Source organism: Aethalodelphis obliquidens, unplaced genomic scaffold (genome assembly GCF_003676395.1).
Source record: "Aethalodelphis obliquidens isolate GAN/ISIS:26980383/991018 unplaced genomic scaffold, ASM367639v1 scaffold19, whole genome shotgun sequence".
Lineage (NCBI taxonomy): Eukaryota > Metazoa > Chordata > Mammalia > Artiodactyla > Delphinidae > Aethalodelphis > Aethalodelphis obliquidens.
The window spans coordinates 2,619,370-2,637,316 of NW_020837963.1; the positions used below are offsets into that span (position 1 = coordinate 2,619,370).

Here is a 17,947-nt window from a genome sequence, read left to right on the forward strand (position 1 = left end):
GACCCACAGTGTTTCCCTGATACTCTACATTTCTCAGGCAGTATTCTTAAGAGTCCTCAGAGCCCCATATGAATGCCACTTTAGAAATATTTCACGGGACAGCTTCTAACTTGACCCAATAACTTTTCAATACACAGAAGTGATTTTATGTCCTCCTGGGGGGGAAAAATTCAGCCTTTATTAACATTAAATATTTTCATAATTGTATGTAATTCATAATTTATTACTCAATTTCATGTATTATAATATAAATACATATTTTTAAACACAAGAACCTTGATTTCCCTAAATTTTAATATCCAAGATACTGACTTAGGTTGAAGAAAAAGATTTTTGTATAGAATAAGATCCTAGAATAAAAGACATCTCTTCTAATTCTCACTCTGTTTTGAGTTTCTTTCCTAGTAAAAGAAACATCAACCTCTTGTTCACCTTATCTCCTCCTCCTTCCGAGACCCCCAGCCCCAATCCAACCCACAAAAGGTCTCAATTCCCCTGTCCACACTACCATCCTAATCTACTGGGGGATTAGCTGCTGGTACTAGAACGTGCAGTCACCTCTGCAGTAAAAGGCAGAGTCAACCTCCCCTTTCCCAGGTAATGTCCTGGTGGCTTTGAGAAGAAAAAGGAGAGCTCTAAGAGAAACCACAATGGTCAAATGCAGGTTGGCAACTACACCTGAGAGCCCTAGTTCCCCTGAGCAATTCCACTGCCTACTTTGCTCAATAATCTGAATGGACAATGATGACTTCCTGGGTAAATGTGACTTTAATATAAAACTTAAGCACTACATCTCTCCGTGATTGAATTCTAATGTAATGTATCACCTCCTAATTCAAGGGTCAGCAAAATTATTCCACAAAGGGCCAGATAATAAATATTTTATGCTTTATGGGCTATAAATTGTCACTACACTCAATTCTGCCATTGTAGCATAAAAGCCATACACATTAAGCAAATAAATGGGCATGGCTATGTCACAATAAAACTTTCCTTATAAAAATAGATGGCAGGGCTTCCCTGGTGGCACAGTGGTTGGGAGTCCGCCTGCCAATGCAGGGGATGCGGGTTCGTGCCCCGGTCCGGGAGGATCCCACATGCTGTGGAGCGGCTGGGCCCGTGAGCCATGGCCGCTGAGCCTGCGCGTCCAGAGCCTGCGCTCCCCAACGGGAGAGGCCACAACGGTGAGAGGCCCGCGTACCGCAAAAAAAAAAAAAAAAAAAAAATAGATGGCAGGTCAGATTTGGCCCAAAGGCTGCTGATCCCTGTACTAATTAGTGGGTGACTGGTGGGTATAGCAGCATGTATGATTACTGTCAGTAATAACAAATAGTATTTTAAATTATAATGCCCTCAAAACTTACGTAATCAAGTTTTCGGCATGCACAGCGGCTTCCACAATATTAAGTGATGGTGGTTTAGCAGCTTCTGCTTGCAACTGCTTCACTTCTTTTCGCAGAACATGAAGCTGTTGGCTTATTGCTTCATTCTTATGCAAACCTTCAAACTAACAAAAGTTAAAGTGGTCAACAGACTTATTTGCCCCTACAGCTTTCTAGAGCAGATATTTTATTAAAAATATCCTGGGTATTCGATAAAGAGAATATTATTACAACTAATATTGTAACTCAAAACTCTCAGCTGAACCTGAGAAGGATGGGGAAAAAACCGTCAAAAACCTATACAAGAATCTCAGGCTTTTCATGAAGAATCAAACTTGTTCATTGCTGGTTCAGATCCTTTTGTAGGCTATGTTCTACATCACTCATGCTTCAATGCTCCAATTCTGATCAAAAATAAACTCAGTGTCTTCCACCACTGGGGCTTCTCTTGAAGCACATCAAGCCCCCCTCTGTTGGCCATCCCTCTCCATAACCATAACCCCTCTCTGTTCTCCCAATCCAGAAGCACATATAATTTGACTCAAGACACTGTGGCTGCACGTTTCATCTGCACCAAACATAAAAAGAGGATGACACAAATCTTTTAATAAAACAACTGCCATTTTGAAAGGAAGAAAAGATATATACTTATAAAAGAAACACCAAAAATAAGATAAAATACAAGGAGTGCCCACACCAGTTGCGTGCCTAGGAAAGCACAACTGACTAATTCAGTGGTTCCTAAAAGCCGGTCTTCGATAAAATTTGTATTGGTTCTCAGTAAAGATGTGAAACATAAGAAGAATTTATTGAGCTTTAAAAAAAAAAACTAAATTTATTTCAATTTTTTTAAAACTATACTTTATTTAAGATTATGTCTTTCCTATTTGAGGGAGTTGTTAATATTCCTTTCTCTAATTAATTGATGGTGACCTATATGATAACTGCTTTGTATGTACATTTTTAATGTCCTTTTTTGCCTGTGGACAGATACAGAGAACATCCCAGGCCCAGGTTGCAACACAATGTAGCAGTTGTGGGAGACAGGACAGAGGGACAGCCAAGAGGAGCTCAACTAAGTAGGGGGTCAGGGCTGAAGAGGGCAGTGCAATCAGACTGGGAGCAGAGGGGCCTGTCTTAGAGATACCTTTAATGCAGGTTAGGGAATTTGGACTTATCTTGCAGGATGGCAGGAAATGCTGAAGAGACCAGACCATTTAGAAAGCAGGAATGTTAAATCCTACATTCTCTTCACATAGTCTTCCCCAGTCACTTGGGTGAGCAGTAGAGTCTACATTTTCCTTTATATGCACCTGTCCAAACCCGGGCCTCAGCCACCACTGCAGTGATTACAGGTATCCTTTGTTTATAAATAATGTAATTACTTAATTCACAAACTTGCTCAAATGAATCCCTTATATCCCTGCCAGAATTATTTTCGTAAATTCCAGATCAAAAGCTCATGAAGGGCAATGGTCCTGCTTGTTTTGCTTTACACAGCAGCCCAGTGCAGCACAACTATGATAGATGGCATGTTGAGCCCCTACTTTTATGATCATGATAATAAGTTTCTTCAACAAAACTCACCAATGTTGTGTTAAAAATCTTTATAAAACTTCTTGTTTTACAGAAAAAATAGGCTGTTACTATGAATCAAAAGGCATAAAAGATGCTTAGCATTTTTTCGCAATAAAGTATTATTTAATTTTTTAAAAAAATGGCATAAAAGTGAATATCCAAGAGCATATAATGTTAACAATTACTTCAATTTTTACTACTGGAGAAACAAAAGATTTAAAAAAGTAAATTACTTCCATTAAACCACATAATGAATCAATACAAATATTTTATTTCAAATCTTTCAAATAACAGGCCAATGTTTAATAGCCCAAAATGTGATCAGGAGTATGTGCAGTCAGCTTTTTTTGCCCAATATGTCACCAAGTACAGTTAAACTGGGTCTTTGAGAGTCACAGCCCTTGGCTGACCTGGAGAGAAAGCATCAAAGAGAGGAAAAGAAAGAATCTGAGAGGAGGAAGGAAGACAGTAAGAATGAAGGGAAGTGGAAAGACAATGGGTAATAAAAAAGAGAGGCTCACTTGACTGGGAAACGCAGAGAGACAAAACTAAAATCACTTTGTAACTTGAACTTTAAAACTGCTACCCCATGTTGTAGAAACTACTGATGCTGAAGAATAAAAGAAAATCAACTAGTTTAGGAAAGTTTAAACTTTCTCACAAAAAAACCCAAAATTATCATAATTTCCTAGTCTACTTATTTTTGTTTCCTACCACTGTTAAAAGTTTTCTTTTCTTACTAGAGGGGAGGTGAGAGAGATTGAATGACTACCGGCTCATAATTACAAGAAGCTGCAGACAATAGAACAAAGCAGCATGCTGGAAGCCCGTCCCCTTGAGTCACTATAAGTAGACAAAGAAATACAAAAGTTGCACAAAGCATGTGCTTCAGTAAGTTGTTAAAATAATGTGAGGCCCTCAGGGGTCTTTTCCATCTTTCATTTCTAGGAATGAGCAATTTTTCACATGATAATAAATCAGTCCTGGGTCCAGCAAACATGCCCCCCAATGCCAAAGAACAACAAAAGGAACCCTATTATAAATCACCCCATATCCTCAGGGAATATCACCAAATTATTAGAGGCTTCTGTTAGGAGAGGCGACCACAGAAGAGGCACGTCTCACTTCCCAGAAAATATCTTTGGCTTTTGTATACCCCAAACAAGCTATACATAGTTCAAACATTTGCAGATGGCTGGAAATTTCCAGGGCTTTCCCTCACAGAAAAATTCTACTAAGCAATAAGATATTTTCATGATATAATTTGAAATCTTTACAAAAGAGCCATTGAAATTTATATTTAAAATACGCTTAACATGTTTTAATTTTAGAACTTAAAATTCACACTTGAAATATAAAATTATTTTCCATGAAGTTGATTTTAAAAATTCATCCAATCCAGGAGTTCTCTAATCACTGAAAAAGAAGCACTCCTACCACACTAACTCAGAAAGAAAGGGGTACACATGTTAATTCAAATGAGATTTGACTGTCATGATCAGCTAGTTTTCAAAAATCAGAGCTGAAAGAGCCAAAGCAAATGGCCTGGCCATTTCCCAATATTGAATGGAAAAGCACAACTCTTGAATTTAAATAGATGCGGGCTTGAATTCCAACTGAGCCACGTAATAGCTGTGTGAGTTTGACAAGTCTCTGAGTCTCTCTGAACCTGCTTTCTCTTCCTCATTCTGTGAAGCTAAGTGAAAAACGTAAGCAAAGCCCCTAGCAGATTACCTGGAATGTGAGAGTGCCCAAGCAAGGGATAAGAAATACTCTGAACAGGGCTGAGAAATAAGGTAGTGCACTGAAGTATGACCAGCCTTACCGCTTTCCAAGATCGAATGCCCAGGAGACACTTGTATTAGAGTAAAAAGGTAAGTGGAGCAGTGTGTGGTATTTAAGTCAGGATTTTGTATGGAAAGCAGTAAACTGGCCAATTAAGCATTAAATTGGCCAAAGGTAAGCAGGATCAAAAATGACTGCCAATTTCTAGTAGGAAAAAGTTCCAACTTCCATGTCTTCCACAGCCAGAGAATATCTTCAGGGAGATTATTATGAAGAGTATGTATCCATCGTTCATTCCTTCAAACACATCCATTTTGTGACACTGACTGTGTGAAGCACTGACAACATAAACATGAAAAAGACAAGATCCTGGCCCTCAGGTAACTCAAAATCTGTTAAAGCCTACAGAAGTAACCATAACACAAAACAAGCTGTAATGCAGTCTAACAAGTGGTGTGCTTGTGGCTCTCAATGACTGAGTCAGGGGTGTTAAAGGGTACCTATCATGTGCCAAGAGCCATTCTAGGTGCTGCTGGTAATACAGATGAATAAGGACAGGAGCTCTATTCCCAAAGAGGTTACAGTCTGGTAGGAAAAACAGCAGGTAACTACAACAGCATTTGTGCTCAAGCTGCGATAAAAGGAGGGAATATCTCAGTTTGACTAGAGGAGTCAAGAAAGACCTCAAGAAAAGATGCTGCCTGAACCAAGGAATGAAGGGATGAGCAGAAGCTCAGAAATGAGTGGGGGAGAACAAATAACAGCATATGCTAAGAACAAAGGCATGTCATGTTTGCAGAACAGAAAAGGTCTAAATTGCTAGAAAACAGAAGGTTTGGGGAGTAGGAGAGAGGGTAAATGATGTTGCTAGAGAAAGATTAAGAACAGATTATGGAGGGTCCAAAAAGACATACTCCTTTTAGACACTAGAGAACCAACGTGGGTTTTTAGCCCGGAAATGTGATCAGATTTGTATTTAAAAAGATGAATGGTGGATAATGAACTAGATAGAAAGACTATGGACAGGAAGGCTGCTGTATTAGTTCAGGGGAGAAGTGATGTGGGCCGACCATAGGGCAATGGCAATACAAACAGAGAAAGGCATACATTTAAAGGCATTTCAAAGGCAGAACGAGTATGACTTGGAAAGCGACTAGATAGGAAATATGGGGGGGTGGGGGGAGAATGTGGATACTGATGCCTCGGTCTCCATCTTGGGAGCCCAGGTAAGTGGAATTACAGAAAAAACAGGTTTGACAGGTAAAGATGAGATTAGTTTAGGACCTACGGAGTTTGAGGTATCTATGGGACATTCATAGAATGTTAAGTAAGCAAGAAGTCTAGACCTGGAACTCAAGAGAGAATTCTGGACTAGACAAACAGAACAGGAGTCATCAACATATGGACTGACCCTTCCGGGGTCAGGGACTGTTGAGGATCGACTGAATCTATGAACTCTCCAGGAAAAAAAAATTTCTATACACTTTCAGGGTCTTCTCTGGCCCACTACAGACCCTTCACAAACCCCAGATTAAGAACTCCAGCACAGACAAAAGGCAAAAGCAGCTGGCATCACAGTGAAGAAGGGAATCAGGAGTAGAACCAAGCACAACCAGCAATCCAAGCGTTGAGGAACCCTGGAGGAAACTGAGAAGTGGCTGGAGATCTGAGGAATCCGGAAGAGGCCTCATGATGTCCAGCATCACCAGATGATAGAATGATGTCAAACAGGATCAACACTACTAATCACAACCAGGAGGTGGTCACTGGACACCCGTATATAGAGGGGCTATAGTTTTACATTGTAAGAATAACACAGTCTACCTTCTTCAGGAACACTGTCTCCCAGTGACAGTTTCTTGATGAGCCATAAACACTCAGAACTCACCTTCCCTACCCCTGACAAACACCTCTCTTCCTACAAACTAAAGTCATCCATTTGTGTAATGGACAGCATTAGACTCAAGTACAATCTTTAACAAAAAATCAGAGCAGGGGCTTCCCTGGTGGTGCAGTGGTTGAGAGTCCGCCTGACGATGCAGGGGACACGGGTTCGTGCCCCGGTCTGGGAAGATCCCACATGCCGCGGAGCGGCTAGGCCCGTGAGCCATGGCCGCTGAGCCTGCGCGTCCAGAGCCTGTGCTCCGCAACAGGAGAGGCCACAACAGTGAGACGCCCGCATACCGCAAAATAAATAAATAAATAAATCAGAGCAAACCTAACTGACTTGCTTAGGTAAGCCCAAGCTTCATGGCAGCTAGAGTTTTAACTTTCCTCCACTTTGCTCTTAGCCATTAGTGAGTAGCAAAAAAAAATTTTATCTTCAGTTCCTAGAAGTTATCAACCAGTAAATACTGCCCAGGACAGCTGGAATTCGCAATTACTGTATAATTTTCCAAAGAAATCCTAGTTAAGTCTCAGACTACGAAAGTTGCTTGCTGTCTTTACATTTTTAATTCCCCTGGCACATCTGCATCATTAGGCAAAATAATGGCTGGAGTAGTACTGTTGATACTGATACTTCTAGGAGCCATCAGTGGGAGTTCCCAAGCTTCTGGATTTTCCAAATGACGGGACTTCCTAAACTGAAAGTCAGGGCACTGGGCAACAAGTAAGGCCAGCAGAAAATTAAAATGTGCTTTAAGAAAACTTGGATATTTCTAATGAGGTTATGGCCACAAAACACAGCTATTTTTCAAATTCTTTAAGCTTCTATAAAATCTCTTTTTTTGCTGTGTGTCCTTTCTTGTTACTTTACTTCTTTCTTCAAGCAATCTTAACATCTACCAATTTTTCTTTTGAAAAGTATTTTTTGTGTTGTCTGTAAAAGCAAAATCTAAGGCATATTCATTTTAATCCCTATCATAGATCATCTTCTTTCTGATCTCCCTCCTCAAAATAATAATCAAAATTATTTTGAAGGTATTTTAGAAAAGGTGTACCTTTTTATTTCAGAATTAACGAACTAAAGGTTATAAAAGAAATTTGAATTCAAGGGTTCAGATAAATCAAGACTATGATCCCTTTTTCTGAAAAGGAAAAAAGACAGGTCACTGGTAGGCTTAGAGTTAAAGCTCCCAGGTCTGCCTAGTGGTATTTTCCACCGCAAGACCCTGCAATTTAATAGGAGGTCAAGCAATCAGACCTGTTCTTTGGCTGGGACAGCAAATATTTACAACTCTTCAAACAGTAAGCTATTAGCCAGAATTGGAAAGACATTTCTTTGTACTTATCTCAGTAGTCACTTAAAAAATGCATTTTAGGAGAATTCCCTTCTCTATATAGAATTAACAGCCTGACAAAGATATGTAATTTCAAAATATGGAAAAATACCATATTTGTAAAAACACAGATTGGTAATAAAATGTCCCTTTTTTATTATAACTAGATACATTTTCAGCCTTTTTCCCACAACTCAAACTCCACCCTCAGGTGGCAAACTTTTCTTCCTGTTTTATTATTTTAGCAAGTGATCCTTCTTAAATACCTCTACCTTAGTCTTGCTAAAGCATTAGCAACTGGGGGAATAAAAACACACCAAAAGAAAATTAACTTCATAAGGTACCCGGCCAAAGATATTATCTCAGTATTTAGGCATCTCACATTCCAGGCCAAATTTCTTAATAGACGCATACAACTATGCTGAAAAAAATTAGAAATGAAATTTGAATGTAATAAAAAATATGAGTATAAAAAATTATTTCAAAGAAGACATTTTAAGAAAACAGTCTCCTAGAAAAGACTGATGAAAAATACATTAGAAGTGTTAAAATTTGGACTGGCACAAAAAGAAGGGAAATTTTTGAAAGACAACCAAGAGTCAGTAAGATAAATACCCCAATTTGTAAAAGCTAACAAAAAGAGAAGCTATTTTTGTGCAAGTTAGTCAAGGAACAGGTAGCGCCTGTCTCCAACCATTTCTTTCCCAGCTCACGGAATACTGAATTCACTTGCAGAAAGAGTACCATGCAGTGACTAAGGAGCATGCACTCTGCAGCTGGAACGCCTGGGCCTTCCTGGTTTTGCCACTCACTGGCAGCGTCACCTCGGATATGTAACTTAACCTCTCTATGCTCTATTTCTTCATCTGGAAAATACAGACAATAAAGATACCCACCTTATAGTATTGTGGTGAGGATAAGACAAGTTCTGTAAAGTGTTTAGACTCTACCTGGCATAAAGTGAGGGCCATGACATACTGGCTAAGGCTAACCTTCCATTCTGAAGTCCTTACGATGTCATAGACCCAACTTTGGCCTGTTGGCAAGCTCCACCCAACTGATCTGCTTTTCACACGTGCCTCCCACCTTTGTCTTCAGTGGCTCCCCACTACCCACAGCATTCAGCCAGAGCCCCCACATGATGATCTCTTCCAATGTGAGTTCTAACCTTTCCAACATGAATCACTGCCCCCCCCAAAAAAAAACAACTGAAACAGATCGATTGAGCCACTGACCCCTAGGTGAAGTCATGGTGACCCCATTCCCACATTCCTTCTAACTGAATCCAAAGTATCATCACCAAAATCTTTTAACACTAGTTTGAGCCCCTCTCTCCAAGAATCATCTCAATTATTCCCCTTTTCTTTTCATTTCTATCTGACTATCTGTCTTACAAGACTCATCAGCACTTACGGAAATAAGTGATTAGCTTTGTATGTATCTTCACTCTCCCCAGAACTATTAAATGTTTTGGGACATGGATGATGTACTAAATACTTCTTTCAGTCTTTCTCAATGATATGCCAATATTAGGGACTCAAACGAAACTCTCTGAATTATGAAGACACTTAATCTTAATCTTACCTGAACTGTTACAACTCCAGCTCCTTGGCACTTCTTGCCACTACTGCCTCTACACTCCAAATGCAGTGTGGTCTGTTCTTCTCGATTAACATACTGCTTGGGCATTGTGTCCAACAGCTCACTGTCCAGCACAACCTGCTGAGATTCCCGAAGAGCTGCAGTTCTGAAAAACATCATCGGTAGGTTAGAAAAAAAAAAAGTCTTAGGAAAGATTTTATGATAAGTGATAAAGGCTTCCGGTCACCCCCAGCCTGCATTAGAGAACGATAAGGCACAAGAATTCCATAGTAACAAAAAACCAAAGGTGTGTGTGCCAAGACTCACCCAAACCCTCTCCCTGGCAGTCAGAGAGTTAAAAAAGGAAGGAAAAGTAAGACAAGTTTTTAGCCAGAAACAAAGCTCCATTTAGAATCTGTGTTAGATCAACGTTTTTTTAAATGAACCCTTAAATGCAGAAGAACAAATGAGAATTCCATCCTGATTTAATCATCCTAAAGGGGTACCTTATTTGTAAGTACCAGTGACTTCTTAGATATTAGCAACTCAACCTGAGATGTGGAAGACATGAAAAGCTAGTTGTTTACATGGGTGTCAACACTGTTTTAACTGTATTGATTATTACGGTGATGTGCAGGAGGCCTGTGTGTTGCATGTGCAAACAACACACATACGATACACGACTAAACCAAAGACAACCAAGGGATAAAGGGCCAATAAGAGATTGATTCCCGTGGGCTTTGCAAAGATAAACTCTTTCACTTTATAAATAAAACAGACTCTACACGCACTCCTCCTCACAGGATCACAAGGTACAATCAAAACCTTATACAGTTGATCATTCTGTATCCACTGTGAACTCAAAATACTAAAATGACTTTCCCACACTTCGATCAAGTATCTGTGTCAATTTTTAAAAGAATATGGAGAGTTAGAGAGCAAAGCAGTGATAAAAGAGAGTAAATCTCATTTCATTCCCTTTTAACACCATCTTTCCAGGATCAGATTTCCTCAGGGAAAGCATAAGAAAAAAATTTAGCTGGCACTGCCGCCCCTCGGAAATGCCACAAGAAACTGTACAATGTACATAGTCCATGAAAGCACCACATAATTTCTACATGAAATTAAAAGACTTGTCACAACTTGGTTAACTAAGGTAACCATCTGAGCCAGTCTGGTCAAATTACCCTGGTGGTGAGGAGGCTACTGAAGAAGCTCTTCTAGGTGCTACTCTACTCATCAGGCTGTCAAAGCAGCAAGCACAGAAGCATGATCCTGGAGGGCTTGTGTCTTACCTGGCCTGCTGCCGCAGCAGATTCAGGTCTGTGCGTACCAGCTGGATGGCGTCCTTCTGACTCAGGATCGAGGCTGAGGAAATAACTGGCACAGGAGGCCTCATTGGCTGCAGAACAAGGGGAGGTTGGGGGTCTTCGTGCTTCCGCAGGTTACTTAAAACCCTTTCTTTAGCTGAAAAAAAAATTAAGTCATATTTACTGAATAACGGCTACTACTAGGTCATAATGTACTACAAAACTAAACTGTTACCTTCATAAAGAATGTTAAGAGATCTGAAGAATAGTTGTTTAAATCATCAGAGGTCTAAATGAATAAAATTATCTTTTGTTCCTTCCAAGTTCTGAGGGATCACCCACCAGCCTAATAATACTCTACCCAGGAGCTGGGAGCTCAGGAGCATGTGATATGATTAAATAGAATTCCTATCCTCAAAAAGTCTTGATGATAGTTAAAGACCTACTGCTCACAATCTTAAAGTATCACCCTAGACAGCTTTGCATAACATGCTAAGGTGTTTGGACTTGACACTAGTGTAAAAGGGATCTAGTGAGTAACTCGAAGCAAGCTTTAGAAAGATGGTAGCTATCACCTGGACAGTGGACTGGGGAAATGGGGCAGGTAGCCCAGTTAAGAGTTTAATGCAGTCATCCAAATAAACTTCATAGGAATAGGAGAAAGAGGAATGGGCATTATGGAATGAAGCTGAGTGAAAAGTCCTACATTAGGCCAAGGTTTGAACAGGAGGGTGGAGAGTAGTAGAGTTAAAATGAATGAAGACATGGGCATGAACTCCTACAGAACTTATATTTATGTAGCCATACAGTCATTCATTCATTCATTTGTTCATTCACTCAAAAACTGATTTACGAATACAAATAAGAAATCATGTACCATATAAGAAAAATAAAGGTAAAAAACAGTAAATCTGTACCATGCAACTTTGCACTAGATTTCACATGATCTCATACTGGTCAATCCAACTTAAATGTTTATATTCCTACACTTATTACACAGCTGAATACACAGTAGGTGTCCAATAAATTCCTATCTTCCCTTCCTTTCTTTTCACTACGCTATCCACATACCACACAGCTCATAGGGACTGAAGAACATGAAGAAAAATGCTGCCATGTAAGATAACAGAGGTCGGGAGAGGTCAAAGGAATTTCAAGTCAGTAAGTTAACAAAGTACTTAAGGGACTACTCTGAATTTCCGATTTCATTCCAGATATAGCATTCAATTTTCTATTCTTGTTAAGAAAAATTAAAGAAAACTTACTAGCCATGACTTTACTTGGCATAAGAAAACTTGTATTGTTTGTAATCCAAACAGATGGAATTTAACATTCCAAACAGGTCAAGTCCAGGACTGTCCCTTATAGCTGGGGTTTTTCCACTAGAACTACCACTCTATGCACAGAATGTAACAAAGCTGGATGTTCACCATGGGGTAAGATTCCTGACTATGTTCAAGTCTCTTTCAAGCAACATTAGGTCATGACTCTAAAGGAAAATGGGGGTGGGGGAGGTGGGGAGGGTCTTTTTCTAACCCAATATAACTTATTACAAAAGAAAAATCAAGGGTGGTACTTTAAATCCAAAACAAAAGACAGAAAAAAACTTAATTCAGAGCATATTTAACTATAATCACAACTCTGGACCACAACTGACAAAAAGTTACGAAGCCAACAAATTTAAGAAAAAGAAGTTGGTGTCGTAAGTATACAATAACCTATGAAGAGCTGCTGAAACTTTTCCTACAATCACAATCACAAGTTCCATCGTTTGATATAATCATCATCTAACCTGCTCTCATCTGAGAAAAACCTGAAACTAATTATTTAAAAATCTAGGCTTTAACTTTATTTAGAACTGCAACCTGTACTGATCACCAGAAATAAGACAAGTGGTGAAGAGCAGGGTCTCTGAAGCCTGCTCTTCAAAGCCCCAGCTTTGTGACTTCAGAAAGTTACCTAACCACCATACACTTCAGGTTCCTTATCTGCTCAATGCAAACCCCAAATAATTAAATTCTAGCTTCTACTTTACATGTTGTAAGTCAATTAAAATATCTTTTTAAAGCATCATGCAGAAAATGAACCACAAAGTACATAATCACTTTCCCAATACCAATTTACAAGAAATACAGGGGACAGAAAAACATTAAACTATACCACAAAGGTATAATTAGCAACATCCAGACTGTGGGGAAACTCCATGGCAAGAGTCATGCCTCAGTGTGGGCCAATGAGATGTAACTGGAAAGTCTATGAGCAGCTTCTTGAAAGAGTCCTTAAAAGAGGGAGACTTCCCTACCCGCTGAATGGAATGCAAATGTGACAGCTTAAGCTTAAGCAGCCACGTTGAACCATAAGTGGATGTCAGATGTGAACACAGTGAGACAGCAAGGTAGGAGGTGCACGGGTCCTTGAAGGCTTTCAGGCCATAAAGCTACTGCTCTGAACTGCCTGCCTCCAGACTTCTTTTACATGGGAAAAAAATCCCTATCTTATTTAAGTCCTCACTGTTTTTGGAATTTCTCTCATTCAAAGCATAACCTAACCCCAAGTGGTTAACAAGTTAACAATGATCTCCTAAAAAAGCAATTCTCACTGAGGGGTACACTTTGTGAACCTTAACCCTCAATGGCTCCGATTCACTCCCTCACCCATTCATTCACTCATTCATTCACTCACTCATTCATTCAAAGGGTCTGATGCACACTCACACAACTCACCCAACAAAGGATCAGTGAAGTCCAGTGGCACTGACGAACTGCAGGGTGTAGAATGGGACTCAAGCTTGGCCTGCATCCACAGACTAATGGTTTCCTGAAACTCATAATGTATGCGCTCCATGTTCAAATACTCCATCCACAGGTCCTGAAATGGAACCACAGGACTTTAACTTTCAGAGATGAATCACATATTCACATATAAAACTGTATATTTAACTTTAAAGTGAACCCATAAGTTTCAACATGAGGTGGTCCACTCCAGGCTCTCCAAGCACTAGGATAAATCACATTTAAAATGGGCACTCTAGGGAATTCCCTGGCAGTACAGTGGTTATGACTTGGCACTTGAACTGCCTAGGGCCCGGGTTCAATCCCTGGTCAGGGAACTAAGGTCCTGCAAGCCGCGTGGTGCGGCCAAATAAATAAATTTAAAAATAAAACGTCTAACAACCTTAGGAATCTCAAAACTTTTTGACTGTGTACCATGATTGGAAAAAATTATTGCAACAGCCTCACTAAATGTATATTTATAAATTACATACATATACTACTGAACTAATATAAGACATAGGTTAAAAAAAATTTTTAAAGAGATAAAAAATAAATATATTGAAAATAATTGGATCTGGATTATATCAAGCCCTAGGTCCCAATACCAACTTACAGGAAATACAGGGGACAGAACAACATATTAAACTACACCACAAAGTTATAACCAGCAAAATCGAAGCTGTGGGGAAGCTCTATGGACAAACTACCCAGTTTCTTCAACAAATAAGTTGCAATTTAAAAAAAAGGATAAGGGGAGGACCTATAGATTTAAACAGATTAATAAGAACTATCAACCAATTACAAAATGCAGACTCTGATTCAAACAAACTGTAAAAGTAAATAAAAACAAAACTTTTATGACATTTGTAAGAGCACTGGAAATTTGAACACTGTCTAGATATTTGATATTAAGAAATTACTGTTAATATATTTCAGATATAAATGCTCTTGGGTTATGTTATTATTTTTTTTTAATAAATTTATTTATTTATTTTTGGCCATATTGGGTCTTCATTGCTGCACGCGGGCTTTCTATAGCTGCGGTGAGTGGGGGCTACTCTTCGTTGCGGTGCGTGGGCTTCTCATTGTCGTGGCTTCTCTTGTTGCAGAGCACGGGCTCTAGGCGCTCAGGCTTCAGTTGTTGTGGCACGTGGGCTTAGGTGCTCCGCGGCATGTGGGATTTTCCCCGGCCAGGGCTTGAACCTGTGTCCCTTGCATTGGCAGGCAGATTCTTAACCACTGCGCAACCAGGGAAGCCCTGTTATGTTTTTTAATCTTCGTCTTTTAAAATATGTATCAAATGCCCTCTAGGATTAGCTCCAACATGGTGGTGGGATTGGATTGGCTATAGGTGAAACTAGACACATGATACATACAGGCAGAGGGAGAAGGGCATGTCTATTATACTATTGTATTTTTCTGTATGATTGAATTTTTCATTATAAAAGGTAAAATAAATAAGTAAATAGATATGATTGACCAAAAAAAATAGAAACAGAAATTCCAGTATTTTCCTCCCACTCTCCAGTGAGCTGTCTTGCATATTTTGCATATTTGTCTTGCATAAAATATATGTCTGGCATATATTTCACTCTGGTGATGACTATATATTAGAATGGTGGACTGTCATTAGTAAAAAAGAAAGTCAACTATCAATGAACACCAAAAACTACAAACAGTAATAGCTGATGAGCAGATAAGGACTGTGGCTTTGTGGACAATGGTTTTCTTTTTTTTTTTTTTCTGATTTGGAGTGTTCTAAAGGATACCTATAAATGTAAAAATGTTTCAGGCTTCTCAATTAGCACACTCCCATGAAGTCCTAAATCGTTATTTCCAAACCAATCATGGCACAAGGCATTCCAGACTCAGAGAAGAAACACCAAAGTCATCCGGATCACAAGCCTGGATCTTGGATGTACCAAACTGTTTGAGGTGCTGTACCAGATGCTCCTACTGTGTATACATATCTCCTTTAATTGGGGTCTGGATGTCACTTTCTCCACCTCTGTGCTAAAGTACTATTGACAGAGGCTAACAATTAGAAAAGAATACTGAGAATTAACAATGGGTAAGCAGAGATGTTTCAGAAACCACTAAAAGACAGAACAACTCTGAACCTGAATTACTGATTCAAAATACTAGCTATAAAATTAAATGGCCAGCAGAAACTAACACAACATTTTAAAACAACTATACTCCAATAAAAAAAATTTTTTAATAATAAAAATTTTTTAAAAATCAAATGGCAAGCAAAGACTTTAAAAAAAAAAAAAGGAAAGCAATTAACCGTGTAAATGCTAGGGAATCAAGATAAATATTAAAGAACCAAGAAAGCTATGATTAATTTTTTAAAACACTGACCAAGTACCTACTACATGCAAATTCTCAGATAAGGCTTTGGGTTGTGGAGTATAAAGAAGAGATGAGTATGGACCTGCACTCAAAAGATTTCAGGACACCATGATTATCTGTGTATTTTTCCTATTTCTCTGGCCCTATATTCTCAGCCTTATTTCTCTGTGCCTTTCAATGTTACTTCTCAGAGTTCCATCTTCAGTCCTCTTCTTAATCCAAATACTCTATTACCATTACACCCACATTTCCTACACTACCCCATTCCTGAACTCTAGAACTGTATATCCCCTCCCCACCAACTCTTTAATAAGAGCTCTCCTTGAAGCCCCTCAGGCACTTCCTCTTCCAAGTACTGTAAACAGCAGCTTCCCAAACTACAAATTTGGAAGTCCTTGTACTATCTAATCTGCCCTACAACTGTATCAATCCTAATCGAAAAATCCTATTGATTCTACTAATTCTTCTTCAATATATATATATTTTTTATAAGAACAGGCTAATTTTATTTTTTTTAATTTTTTTAACATCTTTATTGGAGTATAATTGCTTTACAATGGTGTGTTAGTTTCTGCTCTATAACAAAGTGAAATAGCTATACACATACACACGTTCCCATATCTCTTCCCTCTTGCTTCTCCCTCCATCCCACCCTCCCTATCCCACCCCTCTGGGTGGTCACAAACCACGGAGCTGATCTCCCTGTGCTATGTGGCTGCTTCCCACTAGCTATCTATTTTACTTTTCGTGGTGTATATATGTCCATGCCACTCTCTCACTTTGTCACAGCTTATCCTTCCCCCTCTTCATATCCTCAAGTCCATTCTCTAGTAGGTCTGTATCTTTATTCCTGTCTTACCCCTAGGTTCTTCATGACCTTTTTTTTTCCCTTAGATTCCATATATGTGTGTTATCATACGGTATTTGTTTTACTCTTTCTGACTTACTTCACTCTGTATGACAGACTCTAGGTCCATCCACCTCACTACAAATATCTCAATTTCATTTCTTTTTATGGCTGAGTAATATTCCATTGTATATATGTGCCACATCTTCTTTATCCATTCATCTGTTGATGGACACTTAGGTTGCTTCCATGTCCTGGCTATTGTAAATAGAGCTGCAATGAACATTGTGGTACATTACTCCTTCTGAATTATGGTTTTCTCAGGGTATATGCCCAGTAGTGGGATTGCTGGGTCATATGGTAGTTCTATTTTTAGTTTTCTAAGGAACCTCCATACTGTTCTCCATAGTGGCTGTATCAATTTACATTCCTACCAACAGTGCAAGAGGGTTCCCTTTTCTCCACACCCTCTCCAGCATTTACTGTTTGTAGATTTTTCGATGATGGCCATTCTGACTGGTGTGAGATGATATCTCATTGCAGTTTTGATTTGCAGTTCTCTGATGATTAATGATTTTGAGCACTCTTTCATGTGTTTGTTGGCAATCTGTATATCTTCTTTGGAGAAATGTCTATTTAGGTCTTCTGCCCATTTTTGGATTGGGTTGTTTGTTTTTTTGTTATTGAGCTGCAGGAGCTGCTTGTAAATCTTGGAGATTAATCCTTTGTCAGTTGCTTCATTTGCAAATATTTTCTCCCATTCTGAGGGTTGCCTTTTGGTCTTGTTTATGGTTTCCTTTGCTGTGCAAAAGCTTTTAAGTTTCATTAGGTCCCATTTGTTTATTTTTGTTTTTATTTCCATTTCTCTAGGAGGGGGGTCAAAAAGGGTCTTGCTGTGATTTATGTCATAGAGTGTTCTGCCTATGTTTTCCTCTAAGAGTTTGATAGTGTCTGGCCTTACATTTAGGTCTTTAATCCATTTTGAGTTTATTTTTGTATATGGTGTTAGGGAGTGTTCTAATTTCATACTTTTACATGTACCTGTCCAATTTTCCCAGCACCACTTATTGAAGAGGCTGTCTTTTCTCTACTGTATATTCTTGCCTCCTTTATC

General features: G+C 39.0%; 1 protein-coding gene across 3 annotated transcripts in view; it reads right to left on the bottom strand.

Moving 5' to 3' along the window:
* EPG5 (ectopic P-granules 5 autophagy tethering factor) overlaps positions 1 to 17,947 on the bottom strand; it is a 127,225-nt gene that overhangs the window by 43,672 nt on the left and 65,606 nt on the right. For all 3 annotated transcript variants that reach the window (XM_027118406.1, XM_027118405.1, XM_027118407.1), the window contains 4 exons: positions 13,581 to 13,725; positions 10,843 to 11,014; positions 9,551 to 9,713; positions 1,365 to 1,507 (listed from right to left, as the gene is read on the bottom strand). In XM_027118406.1, coding sequence (XP_026974207.1) covers positions 1,365 to 1,507; positions 9,551 to 9,713; positions 10,843 to 11,014; positions 13,581 to 13,725 — 623 coding nt within the window. The remainder of the gene's footprint in view (positions 1 to 1,364; positions 1,508 to 9,550; positions 9,714 to 10,842; positions 11,015 to 13,580; positions 13,726 to 17,947) is intronic.